This window comes from Leguminivora glycinivorella, chromosome 4 (assembly GCF_023078275.1).
Source record: "Leguminivora glycinivorella isolate SPB_JAAS2020 chromosome 4, LegGlyc_1.1, whole genome shotgun sequence".
Classification (NCBI taxonomy): domain Eukaryota; kingdom Metazoa; phylum Arthropoda; class Insecta; order Lepidoptera; family Tortricidae; genus Leguminivora; species Leguminivora glycinivorella.
The window spans coordinates 20,640,138-20,655,025 of NC_062974.1; the positions used below are offsets into that span (position 1 = coordinate 20,640,138).

Here is a 14,888-nt window from a genome sequence, read left to right on the forward strand (position 1 = left end):
TACTGAAGCTTACTATAGTAGTAGTATTTTTACCTGTATGATAACTAAGTTTATAAACTTCTTAAATTATTTTTTTCTACTCCCGAACTGTTATTAGTCATTTACAGGGTCGCGCATAGATCTTTAAAACCCTACATAAAGGTCTATTCCCCAAAGCCAGCGTCCGCCGGCTTTCCGCGCATGCGCGCAGTATCGAAAAAACTGAAAACGCATTGTTTGACTCTGTAACCATGGCAACGCATTGTTATGACGGTACTGCGCGCGTACGCGGGAAGGCTTTGGGCAGTTGAGCTGACAGTGCAAACCTTTGCGTCAAAATATAGGCAACAGTGTGAATTTCACGAAAGTTATTCAAGAAAACTATTAAAAACTAAGTGCATGGTCGTAGAAAAAGTATTGTATGCAACGGTGTTTAACTGAGTCAAAAAATACTCGTGGCATCTTAATAACAATTTTCGGCTTCGCCTCAAATTGTTACCCACGCCACTCGTCTTTTTTGACCTCCTTTAAACGCCTGTTGCATAAAATACTATTGTATTATATCCAGGCAAAGGTATTAATACCTTGTAACGAATTGGTATATCATTATTATGAAGCAATAAAACCAAAGATTTGCACACTTAAAAAAACCTTTAATTTTGTATTAGTAGATTTGGTAGTAACTTTGAATATTGACTGGTATCCCCAAATAATGACAGTGATGACGTCATTCAAAATTCAAATGATTTTGACAGTGGCAATAAGTGCGAGAGGGACACCAGCCCCAACTTTACCTTTACCAAAGACCTTTACAGGGGACAGCTCAATCACATTTTTTGCCATACTAAATTGAACCTTATCACCGAGAGAGAAAGTTGATCGTGTCAGACTAGCGAAAACGGTCCACATGAGAGGGCATTGTTTGGGCTGGTGTCCCTCTCGCACGTGTGACCAGTGTTAATGAGGTTACCACAGTAGTAGTATTTTTATCTCTATATTACCTGACTTTATAACTTCTTATATTATTTTAGTGTTATATTCAAACTAGGGTTTCGATATATTACAAAGAATTGGAAAATAATTATAATGTAATTATTTTGATGCCAATAAATCAAAGATTTGTATAATTAAAAAATATGTTCAAATGGGTATTAGCAAATACTATGTAAACTCTACGAGTTAATACGTGCAGCTCGGTGCCAAAGTTGGCAACAGGCACACTAGCGCTCCTAGCGGCATGAGTTGATCAAAATAGTTTAGTTTCATACAGCATAAAATTAAAAAAAAATACAAATTCTTATTTTTTTGTTTTATTCCGTCTAAAAATGTTAAAGTAGATCAAGTAATAGCATTTTCTATTTTAATTTACTCAAATAAAAGTCTGAACAACTACTTTGATCAACTCGAACCGCTAGATGGCGCTAGTAAAATTGTTGCCGCTCAATTGTATGGGAAACGTCAGAAGCTGCACGTATTATAGTATATAGTATTTGGTATTAGTAGATTTGGTAGTAACTTTGAAAATTGACTGGTATCCCCAATGTATGACAGTGATGACGTCACTGAATAATGTTGACATTGTCAGTAAGTACGAGAGGGACACCAGCCCAAACAATGACCTCTCATGTGGACACACTTTTTGACCTAACTACACAATCTAGTTTAATAATTCTAAATCTATGACCTTTACCCTCTCATGTGGACACACTTTTTGGCCTAACTACTCAATCTAAATCTATGGGTAAACCGCGATAGAGCGCCTGCCAAAAGGTTAAGGTGTATAGAAAAACGCTTCATAAACGGCTGTCACGTGGCTGTCACTGTCACAACTTTGACAAGTGTCAACCAACCTCTCCTCTCCTCTCCTCGTATCAGTCGTATCGTAACAAAATAAAGTAGAGAATTAGCCAGCATTTTTATTTGGCTCGGATTGTTTTTCTTATTGATAAAAGTATTTTTTTAATCTACATTTCAGTGTAAAATCATAACGTTGTTTAAACTGTTATAATGGCTGGGCAGGGGCACCAGTTCCCCGGTAACTTCCAAGGAAATGCCGGCGCGATGCGGTCCGGTTTTGGCGGCGCTCCGATGGGGGGACAAATGCAACCTATGCCTAACCAGTTAGCAGGTGACTATTAAAATGATTTCTTGAAGCAGACGGTATCTTCAACAAAGTAGTTGGAACAAAGTTGTTAACTTTTTTTATTTTTTTTATTATAAATGGGCTTACTCTTGGCCACAGACTAGCCTAAGGCAAAGACGTGGCCTACGATGGAGTGAGCTCGCCCAGAAGATGCCTGTTCACTCTTGATTTGAAGGTTGCCGGGTTATATTACTACAGTACTATGTCACTGTTATTTGTACTTTCATTGTTATTTGTACTTTCAGGGGTGATGGGTGGTGGTATGGCCAATCCTGGCGGCATGGTGGGTATGGGCAACCAGATGGTGCCTCCGTATGGAGCAGCTATGCAAAACCAGATGGGAGCTATGGGCATGGGCCCCCAGGTAATTACATTCATACTACTCTGTATTTTAGATTCAAAATCAATGGTTTGTTCATGGTAAGCACATAATTAATAGACTTTACAGCATTCTGTACTTTGTTGCTATTGTTGGATTCTGCGCAATAACGGTCAGCGCTAAAGTTATGTGCCGCTACTTGTACCTCGGGCTCCGATAAGCTTAGTTTATAAATACTTGATATAGACACTCACAGATATACCCAAAATGAAGAAAGTGTTATACCCAAATGAAAATAGATTATGTAAATTTTAACTATAAAACTCCCGTGAGACTCATACATATCCGCGCGCACCGAGCAAGCGCCCGCAGTATGCGTCGCGCTCTCGACATGTAAAGGCGGGGTGTCGCTACTCTTGAGAAAGGCTCTCGAAATTGAGCCGAAACATGTCGAACGCTATATCGACTTAATACGTGAGTAACCCGCTTAAAATATTTTTAAATATAGATTATGTAAACATTGCTTTACATTCACAATTTATTTGACTTAGTGTGTAAAGGGTTGATTGTTCAAAATTAGTCTCTTAATGCACCACCTACAATCTTCTCTGCTTTGCTCAAAGGTTGACTGGTAGAGAATGCTTCATGGCACTAAGTTCGCCTTTTGTACATTAAGTTGTTCTTTTGTGCAATAAAATTTGAATAAATAAATAAATATTTTCAGAAACTTTAGATATTTGTTGAAGTAAGAAATTGGTCCATAAAATTTTTCTTTGTTAGCTAATTATACTAATTATGATTAAATTATTAAAAAAGATTTATCTGTTTCTAGGGCATGGGAGTGGGTGTTGGAGGTAACCCAAACCCAGGATTAGCTCAAGCTGTGCAGCAGCAACAACAAGGTACTGGAATGTATTGGCACTGTTCTCCTTTTCTCACAGACCTCTCTGTCACATGGCTTCTTCATATATAAAACCTCATGACTGAGGGTTGTGGCCACCATAAGGCACTGGTCCCACCGCAAGCTAGTAAGCTATGAGCTATCGGCTATAAAAACGAACAAAAGATAAGCACTTCCGTGCAAATAAAAGAACTATAAACATCGCCGTGTCTCTTTTATTTACCCGGGAGTGATCAAAATCAAAATCAAAACAATTTATTCAGCAAATAGGCCACAGGGGCACTTTTTACACATCACATGTACATATTTAGAAAATATTTAAAATTGAGTTGAAATTACAATTGATACTATTATATACTAATTCTAAGTTCTAACTAAAAGTTAACTCTATACAATTAATTAGAGATGTAGAAGGTCTCTAAATGTCGAATTACAACCAAGAATTACACTAGGTATAAAAAGTACAAATACAAAAAAAAATAGTCTAAAATTACTTTAGAGGTGCAAATGACTCTAAATGTCACAACTAAAGATAAAATGTATATCTACTTAATCTAATTCTCCTTAGAGATGTATATGGTCTCCATGAGTCAAAATCATTCTGTGATTATCTTTTGTTCGTTTTTATAGCCGATAGCTCATAGTTTACTAGTTTGCGGCGGGACCAGTGCCTACGTAGCTGCAGTGCCCCATACACAGGCCGATCTTTTGCCCTTCTTAAGGATCCCTGGAACCCAATCAGTGTGACCTCCTTGATAGTATAGAATCACATGTAGGACAACAAGATTTTGTGCTGCTTATACTTCTTACATTTAGCGCTGGTAGCCTAGCGGCAAGAGCGTGCGACTTTCGATCCGGAGGTCGCGGGTTCAAACCCCGGCTCGTACCAATGAGTTTTTCGGAACTTATGTGCGAAATGTCATTCGATCCAGTCGCTTTTCGGTGAAAGAAAACATCGTGAGGAAACCGGACTAATTCCAATAAGGCCTAGTTACCCTTTGGGTTGGAAGGTCAGATAGCAGTCGCTTTCGTAAAACTAGTGCCTACGCCAAATCTTGGGATTAGCTGTCAAAGCGGACCCCAGGCTCCCATGAGCCGTGGCACATGCCGGGATAACGCAAGGAGGAGGAGGATTCTTCTTACATTTGTAGATACAGAAAAAAATACTAACAGTACAGTTTGGTATAGATAGTTTGTTGTGTTTCCAGCGAGTATGCAGCAGGCAGTGGCGGCGCCTGCATCTGCTGCACCAGCAACTGCCTCGGCGCCCGCGCAGCCTCAGCAGAACAAGGATTTCAACACAGCTTCACTTTGCAAGTATGTCCATCTCTCTCTCTTTGCCTAGCCTCATCCCACTCCACTTGGGGTCGGCTCTCGTCAATCGCCACACTCTTCAGTTTTGGGTTATTGTGTCATTGACTTGGGTTTTCTTTAGATTAGTTGATAACGGCCATCTAATTTTGAGGTGGTTTGCAAGTATGCCCATCCTGGAAACTAAAGTATGACGCGAATAAGCCCCCACACTGACCTGTTTCTGATGTAAACACTGTCTACATATAGCTTTTGATGTGATGCTCTCCAGCAACCCCACTTTGCGTTTTGGGTTTTTTTACTATAGGAGGATTTAGTACACAATAGGTGCTGTATTTGTACTTACTTGAAATAATTTGTACCCCTTTAGTTCAGGAGTAAAAGCCAAATGAAGTTGGGGTTGCTGGAGAGGATCCTCCCAGCAACCCCCTACTCAATTTCCACATATTTAGGCTCCAACTTTTCCAATAAATAAAAGGCTAGAATATTTAATGCACATGGTTTTATTTTAATTTAAGTAAACTCCGTTTAACTTCATATAGTCAGGGACCAAACGACCTCTTTTACAAAAAGTCGTCGACATCTCTTCTAAATACCTAAAACAGGTATAGATGTGTTCCTCGTTATCTCCAGATTACGAATTGACCTGTTTTAGTTTATGGAGGGGGGGACGGGTTGAGAAAAAGGGGGGAGAAATATGGCGGCCGACCATCATAGATATTTATTCACATCTCGAGTCCTATGGCACCAATCTGTTCGTGCAAGGTGTCGTTTGAAAGCTTATTAAACCTACTTTAATTGTTTTTAAATAACTATACTCATAAAAGTAACCGTTTAGTAAATATTTGAAAATTTGTGTTTTTTTATCGCGCATGATTTGCACAAGTACTAGAAAAAATGCGTCTAACTCAATAAACAATAACTTTACCGCAATTGATGTTATTATAAAATTTTTGCGTCTATTCATGCTCTTTCTAAAAATATAAGTTTCATTGGTATATGATAATATATAACCATGTAATTACGAATTTGGTTTAGCAGGAGTCACTCTGCCCGGTCGCAGAAATGGGCGCTGACCGTAGTAAAGTATTCAATATTTTTGAGGTCCTAATTTACGGATCCATATGCGAGAGGTATCGTTTCAAAGCTAATTAAACCTACTATATTTTTTTATAAATAACTATAATCATAAAGGTAGCTGTTTAGAAAATATTTGAAAATATGTGTTTTATAGACCATGAGTCGCACAAGTACCTACTGGTAAAAAATGCTTCTTAATCAATAAACAAAAACTTTTCCGGAATTGATGTTAGTATAAGATTTACGCGGAATTTCGTGCGCTTTCTAATAACATAAGTTTTATTGGTGTATGATATTATATAACCAAGTAATTACAAATATGGTTAAGTAGGGGCCACAGCGCCCGGCCACGTATGGATGCTGACCGTCGCCAAATTTTCTATATTTTTCAGATCCTATTTTATTTAACAGGAATCTTTTGAAAGCATATTATGCGTACTATCATTAGTTCTCAATAATTTTAGTTCTAACTGTACTGTAGTAGCTAACAAAATATTTGAAAATATGCATTGGAACCGATGTGAGTAAAACATGCTTCTAGCTCAATGAATTATATTTTTTCCGCAATTGATTTAATAACAAAATAAACGGCGAAATGTATGACCTTTTCAAATAATAAGTTTTGTCAGTATTGCATAAACAATTAATGTTAATTTATCCATCATACTCACTGCGCACCGTCATATACATGGATGACCATTTTCGTTGCCGTTTTCATAATTTTTAAGACTGTATCTTGGTGCATGACCAATAAACAATAACTTTACCGCAAATAATGTTATGATAAGATTTACAGGACATTTCATATGCTTTCTAAAAATATAAGTTTTATTGATGTATGATATTATACAACCAAGTAATTACGAATTTGGTTTAGCAGGTGTCACTGCACCCCCGTGACGTAAATAGGTGCTAACCGTCGCCTAATTTTATGTATTTCTCAGATCCTATTTTAGCGATCAATTTGTGAGAAGTATCATTTGAAAGCATATTATGCGTACTATCGTTACTTTTTAATAATTTTAGTCGTAATTGTAGAAGTTTACAAAATATTTGACAATATGTGTATTTTTACTGTATATGAATAGCATTCGCACTGATACGAGTGAAACATGCTTCTAGCTCAATAAATTATATTTTCTCCGCAATTGATATAATAACGAAATGAACCGCAAAATGTATGGCCTTTACAAAAAATTAATTTTGTTAGTTTTGCTTAAACAATTAATGTTAATTTGTCCACCATACCCACTGCGCACGGTCAATCGTCATATAAACGAATGTCCACCGCCGTTGCCTTAATTTTTTCATCATTTTACAGATTTTATTTTACTGATCAATTAAGTATATAAGTAAATTCAATACGTGATAGATTATATTTATTATGAATATACAATTAGTGAAATAAAATCTGAAAAATCATGAAAAAAGGCAACGACGGTGAACATTCATTTATATGATGGTGCGCAGTAGGTGAGCTGAACAAATTCAAATTAATTGTTTATGCAATACAAACCAAACTTATTTTTTGTGTAAGTCATACATTTTCCGTTTATTTTGTTATTATTTCAATTGCGGAAGCGTGTCTTATCAATGCCAATGCTATTCATGCACAGTAAAATACACATATTACTAATCAAATATTTTGTAAACTTCTACAGTTTTGACTTGAGATATTAGAAATAAAGATAGTACGCATAATATGCTTTCAAATGATACCTCTCACAAATTTATCAGTAAAATAGGATCTGAGTAACGTAGAAAATTTGGCGACGGTCAGTCAGCACCCAATATCGTGACAGGGCGCAGTGACCCCTGCTAAACCAAATTCGTAATTACTTGGTCATATATTATCATATACCAATAAAACTTATATTTTTAGAAAGCGCATGAAATTTCGCGTAAATTTTATTATAACATTAATTGCGGTAAAGTTATGGTTTATTAAGTTAGAAGCATTTTTTATCTGTATATGTGCAACTCGTGCTCGAAAAAAAAACTCATGTTTTTAAATATTTTGTAAACAGCTACCTTTATAACTATAGTTATTCAAAAGTTATTATAGTAGGTTTAATTTGCTTTCAAATGATACCTCTTACATATGGATCCGTAAAATAAGAACTTAAAAATATTGAATACTTTACTACGGTCAGCGCTCATTTTTATGCGACCGGCGGAGTGACCACTAGGAAACAAAATTCGTAATTTAATGGTTATATTATCACTTACCAATAAAACTTATATTTTTAGAAAGCTCATGAATAGTCGCGTAAATTTTACAATAACATCAATTGCGGTAACGTTATTGTTTATTGACTTAGCAGCATTTTTTACCAGTACTTGTGCGATTCATGCTCGATAAAAAACACATATTTTCAAATATTATGTAAACAGCTACCTTTAATACTATAGTTATGTATAAACAATTATATTAGGTTTAATTATCTTTCAAACGATACCTCTCACATATGGATCCGTAAAATAAGACCTCAAAAATATTGAATACTTTACTACGGTCAGCGCCCGTTTATGCGACCTGGAGGATAACCCCTGTCAAACAAAATTCTTAATTACATGGTTATATATTATCATATACCAATGAAACTTATATTTTTAGAAAGAGCATGAATAGACGCAAAATTTTTATAATAACATCAATTGCGGTAAAGTTATTGTTTATTGAGTTAGACGCATTTTTTACTAGTACTTGTGCAATTCATGCGCGATAAAAAAACACATATTTTCAAATATTTACTAAACGGTTACTTTTATGAGCATAGTTATTTGAAAACAATTAAAGTAGGTTTAATAAGCTTTCAAACGACACCTCGCACGAACAGATTGGTGCCATAGGACTCGAGATGTGAATAAATATCTATGATGGTCGGTCGCCATCTTTCCCCCCCTTTTTCTCGACCCGTCCCCCCCTCCTTAAACTAAAACAGGTCAATTCGTAATCTGGAGAGAACGAGGAATATACCCATACCTGTTTTAGGTATTTAGAAGAGATGTCGACGAAAATCGTGAAGGAGACGACTTGTGGCCAAATTGTCTCTAGACTAATACATCGCAGTCGTCAAAAAACGTTAACTAACCTAACCTAACCATAAATTAAAATTTTTAAAAACCCCCCACATAGTGAACAGATTTTCATTAAAACACTCCCGACTAATTGAGCTTTCAAACAAAAAAACTAAATCTCAATCGGTTCATCCGCTTTTGGGAGCTACGATGCCACAGACAAACACACACACAGACAGACAGACACGTCAAACTTATAACACCCCGTCGTTTTTGCGTCGGGGGTTAAAAATAGCAGACGCTGGACATTGTTTTAAATTGGTTTCTCCGCGGTACCAATGGCTGAAGTAATAATAATAGTTATGTAAAAACAATGCTTATGAAACGTACTAACTCGTTTCTTCAGTATTAATTTCATACTCGTCATTTTTGCAAAGAAAAACGGCCTCAATGGAATCCAACCACAAGTTACACATATTAATCATCATGTATATTAATCACAAATAATGGGTCCAGGAGGATCCTTCCTCCTTCCTTATCCTGAAGATTAGAATATTGCACATTAGGTGGCAACCAGGCAGGCAAAGTATGGTCGCGCGATAAGTGATAAAACATCTGGCCGTCCCTATCGCACTATTAGTAAGTGCGGTAGGGACGGCCGGATGTTTTATAATTCATCGCGCGACCATACTTGCCTGCCAGGAAGTATATAATTATATATTAACATTAGCAGAGGCCTGTAACAAGCTTTTTTATTTTAATTGTATATGACAATAATAAATATTGTGATATAAAGTTTTGTATTCCTAGTAATTTAATAAAATTCCGTTTCAATATTTCTAGATTTGGCCAAGAAACAGTACAAGACATTGTCAGCAGGACGCAGGACGTTTTCCAAACACTGAAAGCAATTCAAGTAAGTTTATGTTCATATACGAGGTGTAAGACAAGCAGTGGGCATATTCATATGTAAAGGCTTATTATTTGGAAGAATAAAACATATTCCTCATATTAGGCGGTCATAAATATTAGTTCGAGCGTATTTATAACGTTGTTTGAGTACCCGCAACAAGCCTTGAGCTTGAGCTGACAGTGGGACAGTCAATCTGTGTAAGAATGTCCTATATTTGTTTATTTATTTGTAGAAGGCGACTGTGGGATATGGGGTAAAGTGTGGCGTAGGCGAGAGGCTGGCAACCTGTCACTGCAATGTCACAGTTTCGATTTCTTTCAACCCCTTATTTGCCAAGAGTGGCACTGTAACTTTGGCAGTTTCATGTGCTCTGCCTACCCCTATATGGGAAACAGGCGTGATTGTATGTATTGTATGTATGTATGTGTGTTATTTATTTATTTATTTTTGGTTTTTCACGTGTGATGTTTTGGTGAAGTTCAAATGTGAACAATCTTCATTGATCATTCTTTTATCACATTGGTAAACATTTAAGGCTGCTTTCAAAAAAAACGTCAAAAAAATGTAAAATTGATAGTTTTAGTCGGTGAAATACTACACTTTCCGTTATCCAACAGATTTATTTAATTCAAGTTCCAGTTAGAGCATCTTATTATCTTGATTTTTATAAGACTGGATTTTTGAAAACTAACTCACTAAATTAATTATGAATTTTTCTCTAATGCACGTTTAGAAAAACGCACGTATAGAGCTGAATCAGTCGATCTTATTTGTAAAATTTGGACAATTTTGAATATTAAAACGGGTAAATTTATAATTCGTATATCCTGTACCACAATCATTTCAGACTAGATTTTTATTTTAAGTTTTTGAAAAAGAGTAAACTAGCCTAAGGCGAATTCAATTTTTTTCAGAAATTACCTAAAATTAAGTGACAATTTCTTTCAAAATCTACATCACATCGAAGTAAGTTTTGTACTAAATGAATCTGCAACGTTTACTTAAATTGCTGTTATGCCTTAGTGATTATAAATTGCTAGTATTGATTTTTGCCAATTTTTTGAAAACGAGCCTTCACCGGTACAATTATTACCACTTTTGGACATTTTCTCATATTTTGTTAGACCAAGTAGAAAAAGTCCTATAATGTGATATATATTTATAAACTACTCGCAAAGCCCTTTAATTTGATACCACACACGGTATGATCGAGCGCTTGGTTGCGATTTCACTATTTTTAACACGAAAGCCCTCTTAACATAAGTTTAAGTGAGTTCGTTTTGTTATTCCTTATGCAAGATTCGTAGTTAGTTGTTGCGTAGGAATTATTTTTAGATTTTATTTCTTGCTATGTTTTTTTAAACGATATATTTATTCTAAATTATATTTTCTAGCCTCCAAACGGTACTCAAATCGGCGAGAACGCGAGCAACGATAAAAAGACGAAGATGCAGGAGCAGTTGCGAACGATACGGCTTTTGTTCAAACGTCTGCGCCTGGTTTATGACAAATGCAACGAGACGTGTCAGGTAAACGTTTGCTTTAACTATTTGTACTACATCTAGACATATTCCTTCAACTAAAGACTTACAATTAAAATATCTCATAATTAATGAATCTACGGTTTGTTTTCGGAGTTTAGCCACCGCGTGAACTCCTATATGCCTGAAGAGGGGTCTCCAAATTGGCCCAGTTTTGTGGTCCCCCCCCCCCCACCCGGCAATTAAAATTTTTGTATGCAATCTTTAAATGCCGGGTCGGGGGAGGGGGACCACAAAACTGGTTGGCAACATCTTTTTATTTTATAGGATGACTGGGATCTATACAATATATATCAGAAGTCAGAATGAGATGCGCTATTTTTGCAAACGTACATCCCCTTGGAGCCTCGTCTAAAAGGTATCAAGCCGATAAAGTTCGTTTGTCCCTTTCCGACGTATTGGTGTGATAGAAAGGGACATACGAACTTTATCGGCTTGATAACTTTAGTGAACGTTTATGAATAAGGGGGTAAATCTTTAGTAGTAGAAACTAAAGGACTTTAATTAAGGTTAAACGAATGCCACATTCGCGAATGCACGTTTGAAAAATCAAAGGCACAAGAAGTAGTTTCGTCTAAGAGCATCCCAGCTAGCGTGGATAAAATCTGTAGCACGCGTCTTTGCCAGTATAATGTATAACCGCGCCAATTTGCGGACGCCCTAAAGATTCTCTTATCCATGCGCCTTTTTTGTGTATACAATAACAACTTGTTTCAGGGAATGGAGTACACACACATGGAGAGCCTGATCCCGCTGAAGGACGAAGCCGACAATAAGACCCTGGACGAGCGGCGGAACACGGAGTCTTACCGGCGAGACTTGGAGGAAAACCGGGAGCTTACGGAACAGGTGAGGATGGCAAAGTTTTCTCCTTTACAACATCACAATAAAGTCACCTCGGACAATGTCGATCAAATATATGAAAGAGGCGCGTTCCTACGCTCACAGTCTAAGCTCGTGTAGGTGAACGAGTACCATGCTTGTATGAGTGAGATATGAAAGGTCGAATGGTCGCGTTCTTGACAGGCGGGTGGGCGGTACTTTCAGCGGGGAGTGGGAGTGGTCATAGTACTCTTTATTATACTGTGATAAGGTGTTGTTTAGTTCGTCAACAGCGGCAGTTGACGTCCACGAAGGTTCATTATAATTCGCCATTTACCACTTTATGAGCTATCGCCAGAGTTTTGTAAAGTGCCTACGCTTTATTGCTACGTGAGATTACAGTAGATTGAACCTGGCGATTCTGCAGAGTAAAGACTGGTTCGACTTCCATTCAATCTATAACAACAATACCATCACTTAAGTTTTGACTGGCTGGTCTTGTAACTCTTATTGTTGTATTTGTTACAACCATAGAGGAATAAGTAAGGGAAGAATTTCACCACGCGTCAAATAGCGTGAATTATCAATACACCACTACTCGATACTAGGTGGCAACTGTGTCTCGTCTGCCAAAAATTTAATATTAGAACAGTTTACAACTTATATTACAAGCAGAAGTAATTGAAAACAGAATACTGATTGATACTATTGTAATATTAGCTAAAAATTGGTGAGTATTAGACTTCGTTCGTCGCGACATCTATTGACAAGTAGCAGTACTGATAATTTACGCTAGTTGACGCGTGATTGACGCTAGATGTCACTTAACTATGCCTATACAAATAACCCGCCTTTACTGATGTATGGAGTTACAACTCTCCGCTTACGCCTTTATGGTTACAACTGAACACAATAATTAGTGGAACAACTATACTTGCCCCCAACCAATCTGACGGCCGAGGCAATAAACAGTAAACACCTTGAGCTTGCGGTATCAGTTTATTCCTATTACCTTCCAAGGAGCGAGCCGAGACCTATAATCCAATTATTAGTAGTAAACCCACATAAAGAAATGTCGATACCTACACCACAGTATAATAAGGAGTAGTATCGTACAGTATAACCACTCCCTCTCCCCGCTGAAAGCGCAGCCCACCCCCTCTCGGCTACTTCACAGTTACCGCCTGTCAAAAACGCGAACAGTCGACCTGTCATATGTCACTCATACAAGCATAGTACACGAGCTTAGACTGGTGCTAGGAACGCGCCTCTTTCATATATTTGATCGCCAGTGTCCGAGGTGTGCCTACACTAATTGGTACATATTATTGGAATCATTGCCGCCATTGTCATTTAATGAATTGTAATATTGTTGCAGGTGGTCCTCAAGAACAAACAGCTCAAAGAAGTCATCACGAATCTAAGGACTATCATATGGGAAATCAACGTTATGCTTACTATGAGACGGTCTTAAACTATTTATAAATGTGTTAAAATCAACACGTAGGTACATTGAAAGGTTAATAAGGTATTGGAAGTACAGTCACCTGCAAACCTGAAAGCCGCCAAAATAGTTCTAATGAGACCGTGTCAGATATTTGTGGTCTTTGTCGTCTAACACTTATTTTTGTGACTGTACTCCGGATACTAGATAGTTATAAATTAAGGATCCTTAATTAAGTACGGTTTTTAGGGTTCCGTAGTCAACTAGGAACCCTTATAGTTTCGCCATGTCTGTCTGTCCGTCCGTCCGTCCGTCCGTCCGTCCGCGGATAATCTCAGTAACCGTTAGCACTAGAAAGCTGAAATTTGGTACCAATATGTATATCAATCACGCCAACAAAGTGCAAAAATAAAAAATGGAAAAAAATGTTTTATTAGGGTGCCCCCCCTACATGTAAAGTGGGGGCTGATATTTTTTTTCATTCCAACCCCAACGTGTGATATATTGTTGGATAGGTATTTAAAAATGAATAAGGGTTTACTAAGATCGTTTTTTGATAATATTACTATTTTCGGAAATAATCGCTCCTAAAGGAAAAAAAGTGCGCCCCCCCCTCTAACTTTTGAACCATATGTTTAAAAAATATGAAAAAAATCACAAAAGTAAAACTTTATAAAGACTTTCTAGGAAAATTGTTTTGAACTTGATAGGTTCAGTAGTTTTTGAGAAAACTACGGAACCCTACACTGAGCGTGGCCCGACACGCTCTTGGCCGGTTTTTATTCTGTGATTGTAAATCTAGAATAAGTAAATTAATATATCTTCTATGAAGGTATCCTTCCCTCTTATCATTATAAATCACCTTGACATTAAATAACTTTGATCAATGATTTGTTTTCTTATTCTCAAGTAATAGTTTCCAAGAACTGTTACGATGAGTAAATAAATGTATTTATTTTCTATTTGATTTTGTCGAATCGAAGTATAATATGTAGATTCGATACCTATTGAGCAAGAAGTACGATATAACACGGGACTGACAAAGCCCATACAAAAAAGCGTACCCCTGATATGTATGGGCTTTTTAGGCTTAAAACTAGATGGCGCTGTTTCGCAGCCTGGAAGTGGCCAAAATCATATTTTCCCCAAATATTTTTGCTTCTTTTATTTTTTATAAGAACAAATGACATATTTCTTTATTTTAATACCATGATATCACTTCAATAGACATTTTGTAGGCATCATCAGTGCAGTTATGATAGATGGCGATAAAATCCTTGCTATTGAGTAAGCAAACGTGCTCCAACCCCAGGGAACTGGGCTGAATGAACACGACAAGTGAATCACAGCCCGTCTCGTCTGCTTCTACACTACATCTACAAGCAAACATTCTTGTAAAATGTTAAGTTTTTGT

General features: G+C 36.9%; 1 protein-coding gene across 1 annotated transcript; it reads left to right on the top strand.

The window, feature by feature from the left end:
* The first annotated feature begins 1,818 nt into the window (after window positions 1-1,818).
* Window positions 1,819-13,577, top strand: LOC125225386 (mediator of RNA polymerase II transcription subunit 30). Its single transcript, XM_048129084.1, has 8 exons — window positions 1,819-2,107; window positions 2,368-2,486; window positions 3,274-3,343; window positions 4,551-4,659; window positions 9,598-9,670; window positions 11,062-11,196; window positions 11,926-12,057; window positions 13,409-13,577. Exons 1-8 carry the CDS (start codon window positions 1,987-1,989, stop codon window positions 13,502-13,504), a joined length of 855 nt encoding a protein of 284 aa, XP_047985041.1. The 5' UTR covers window positions 1,819-1,986; the 3' UTR covers window positions 13,505-13,577.
* The last annotated feature ends 1,311 nt before the right edge of the window (window positions 13,578-14,888 follow it).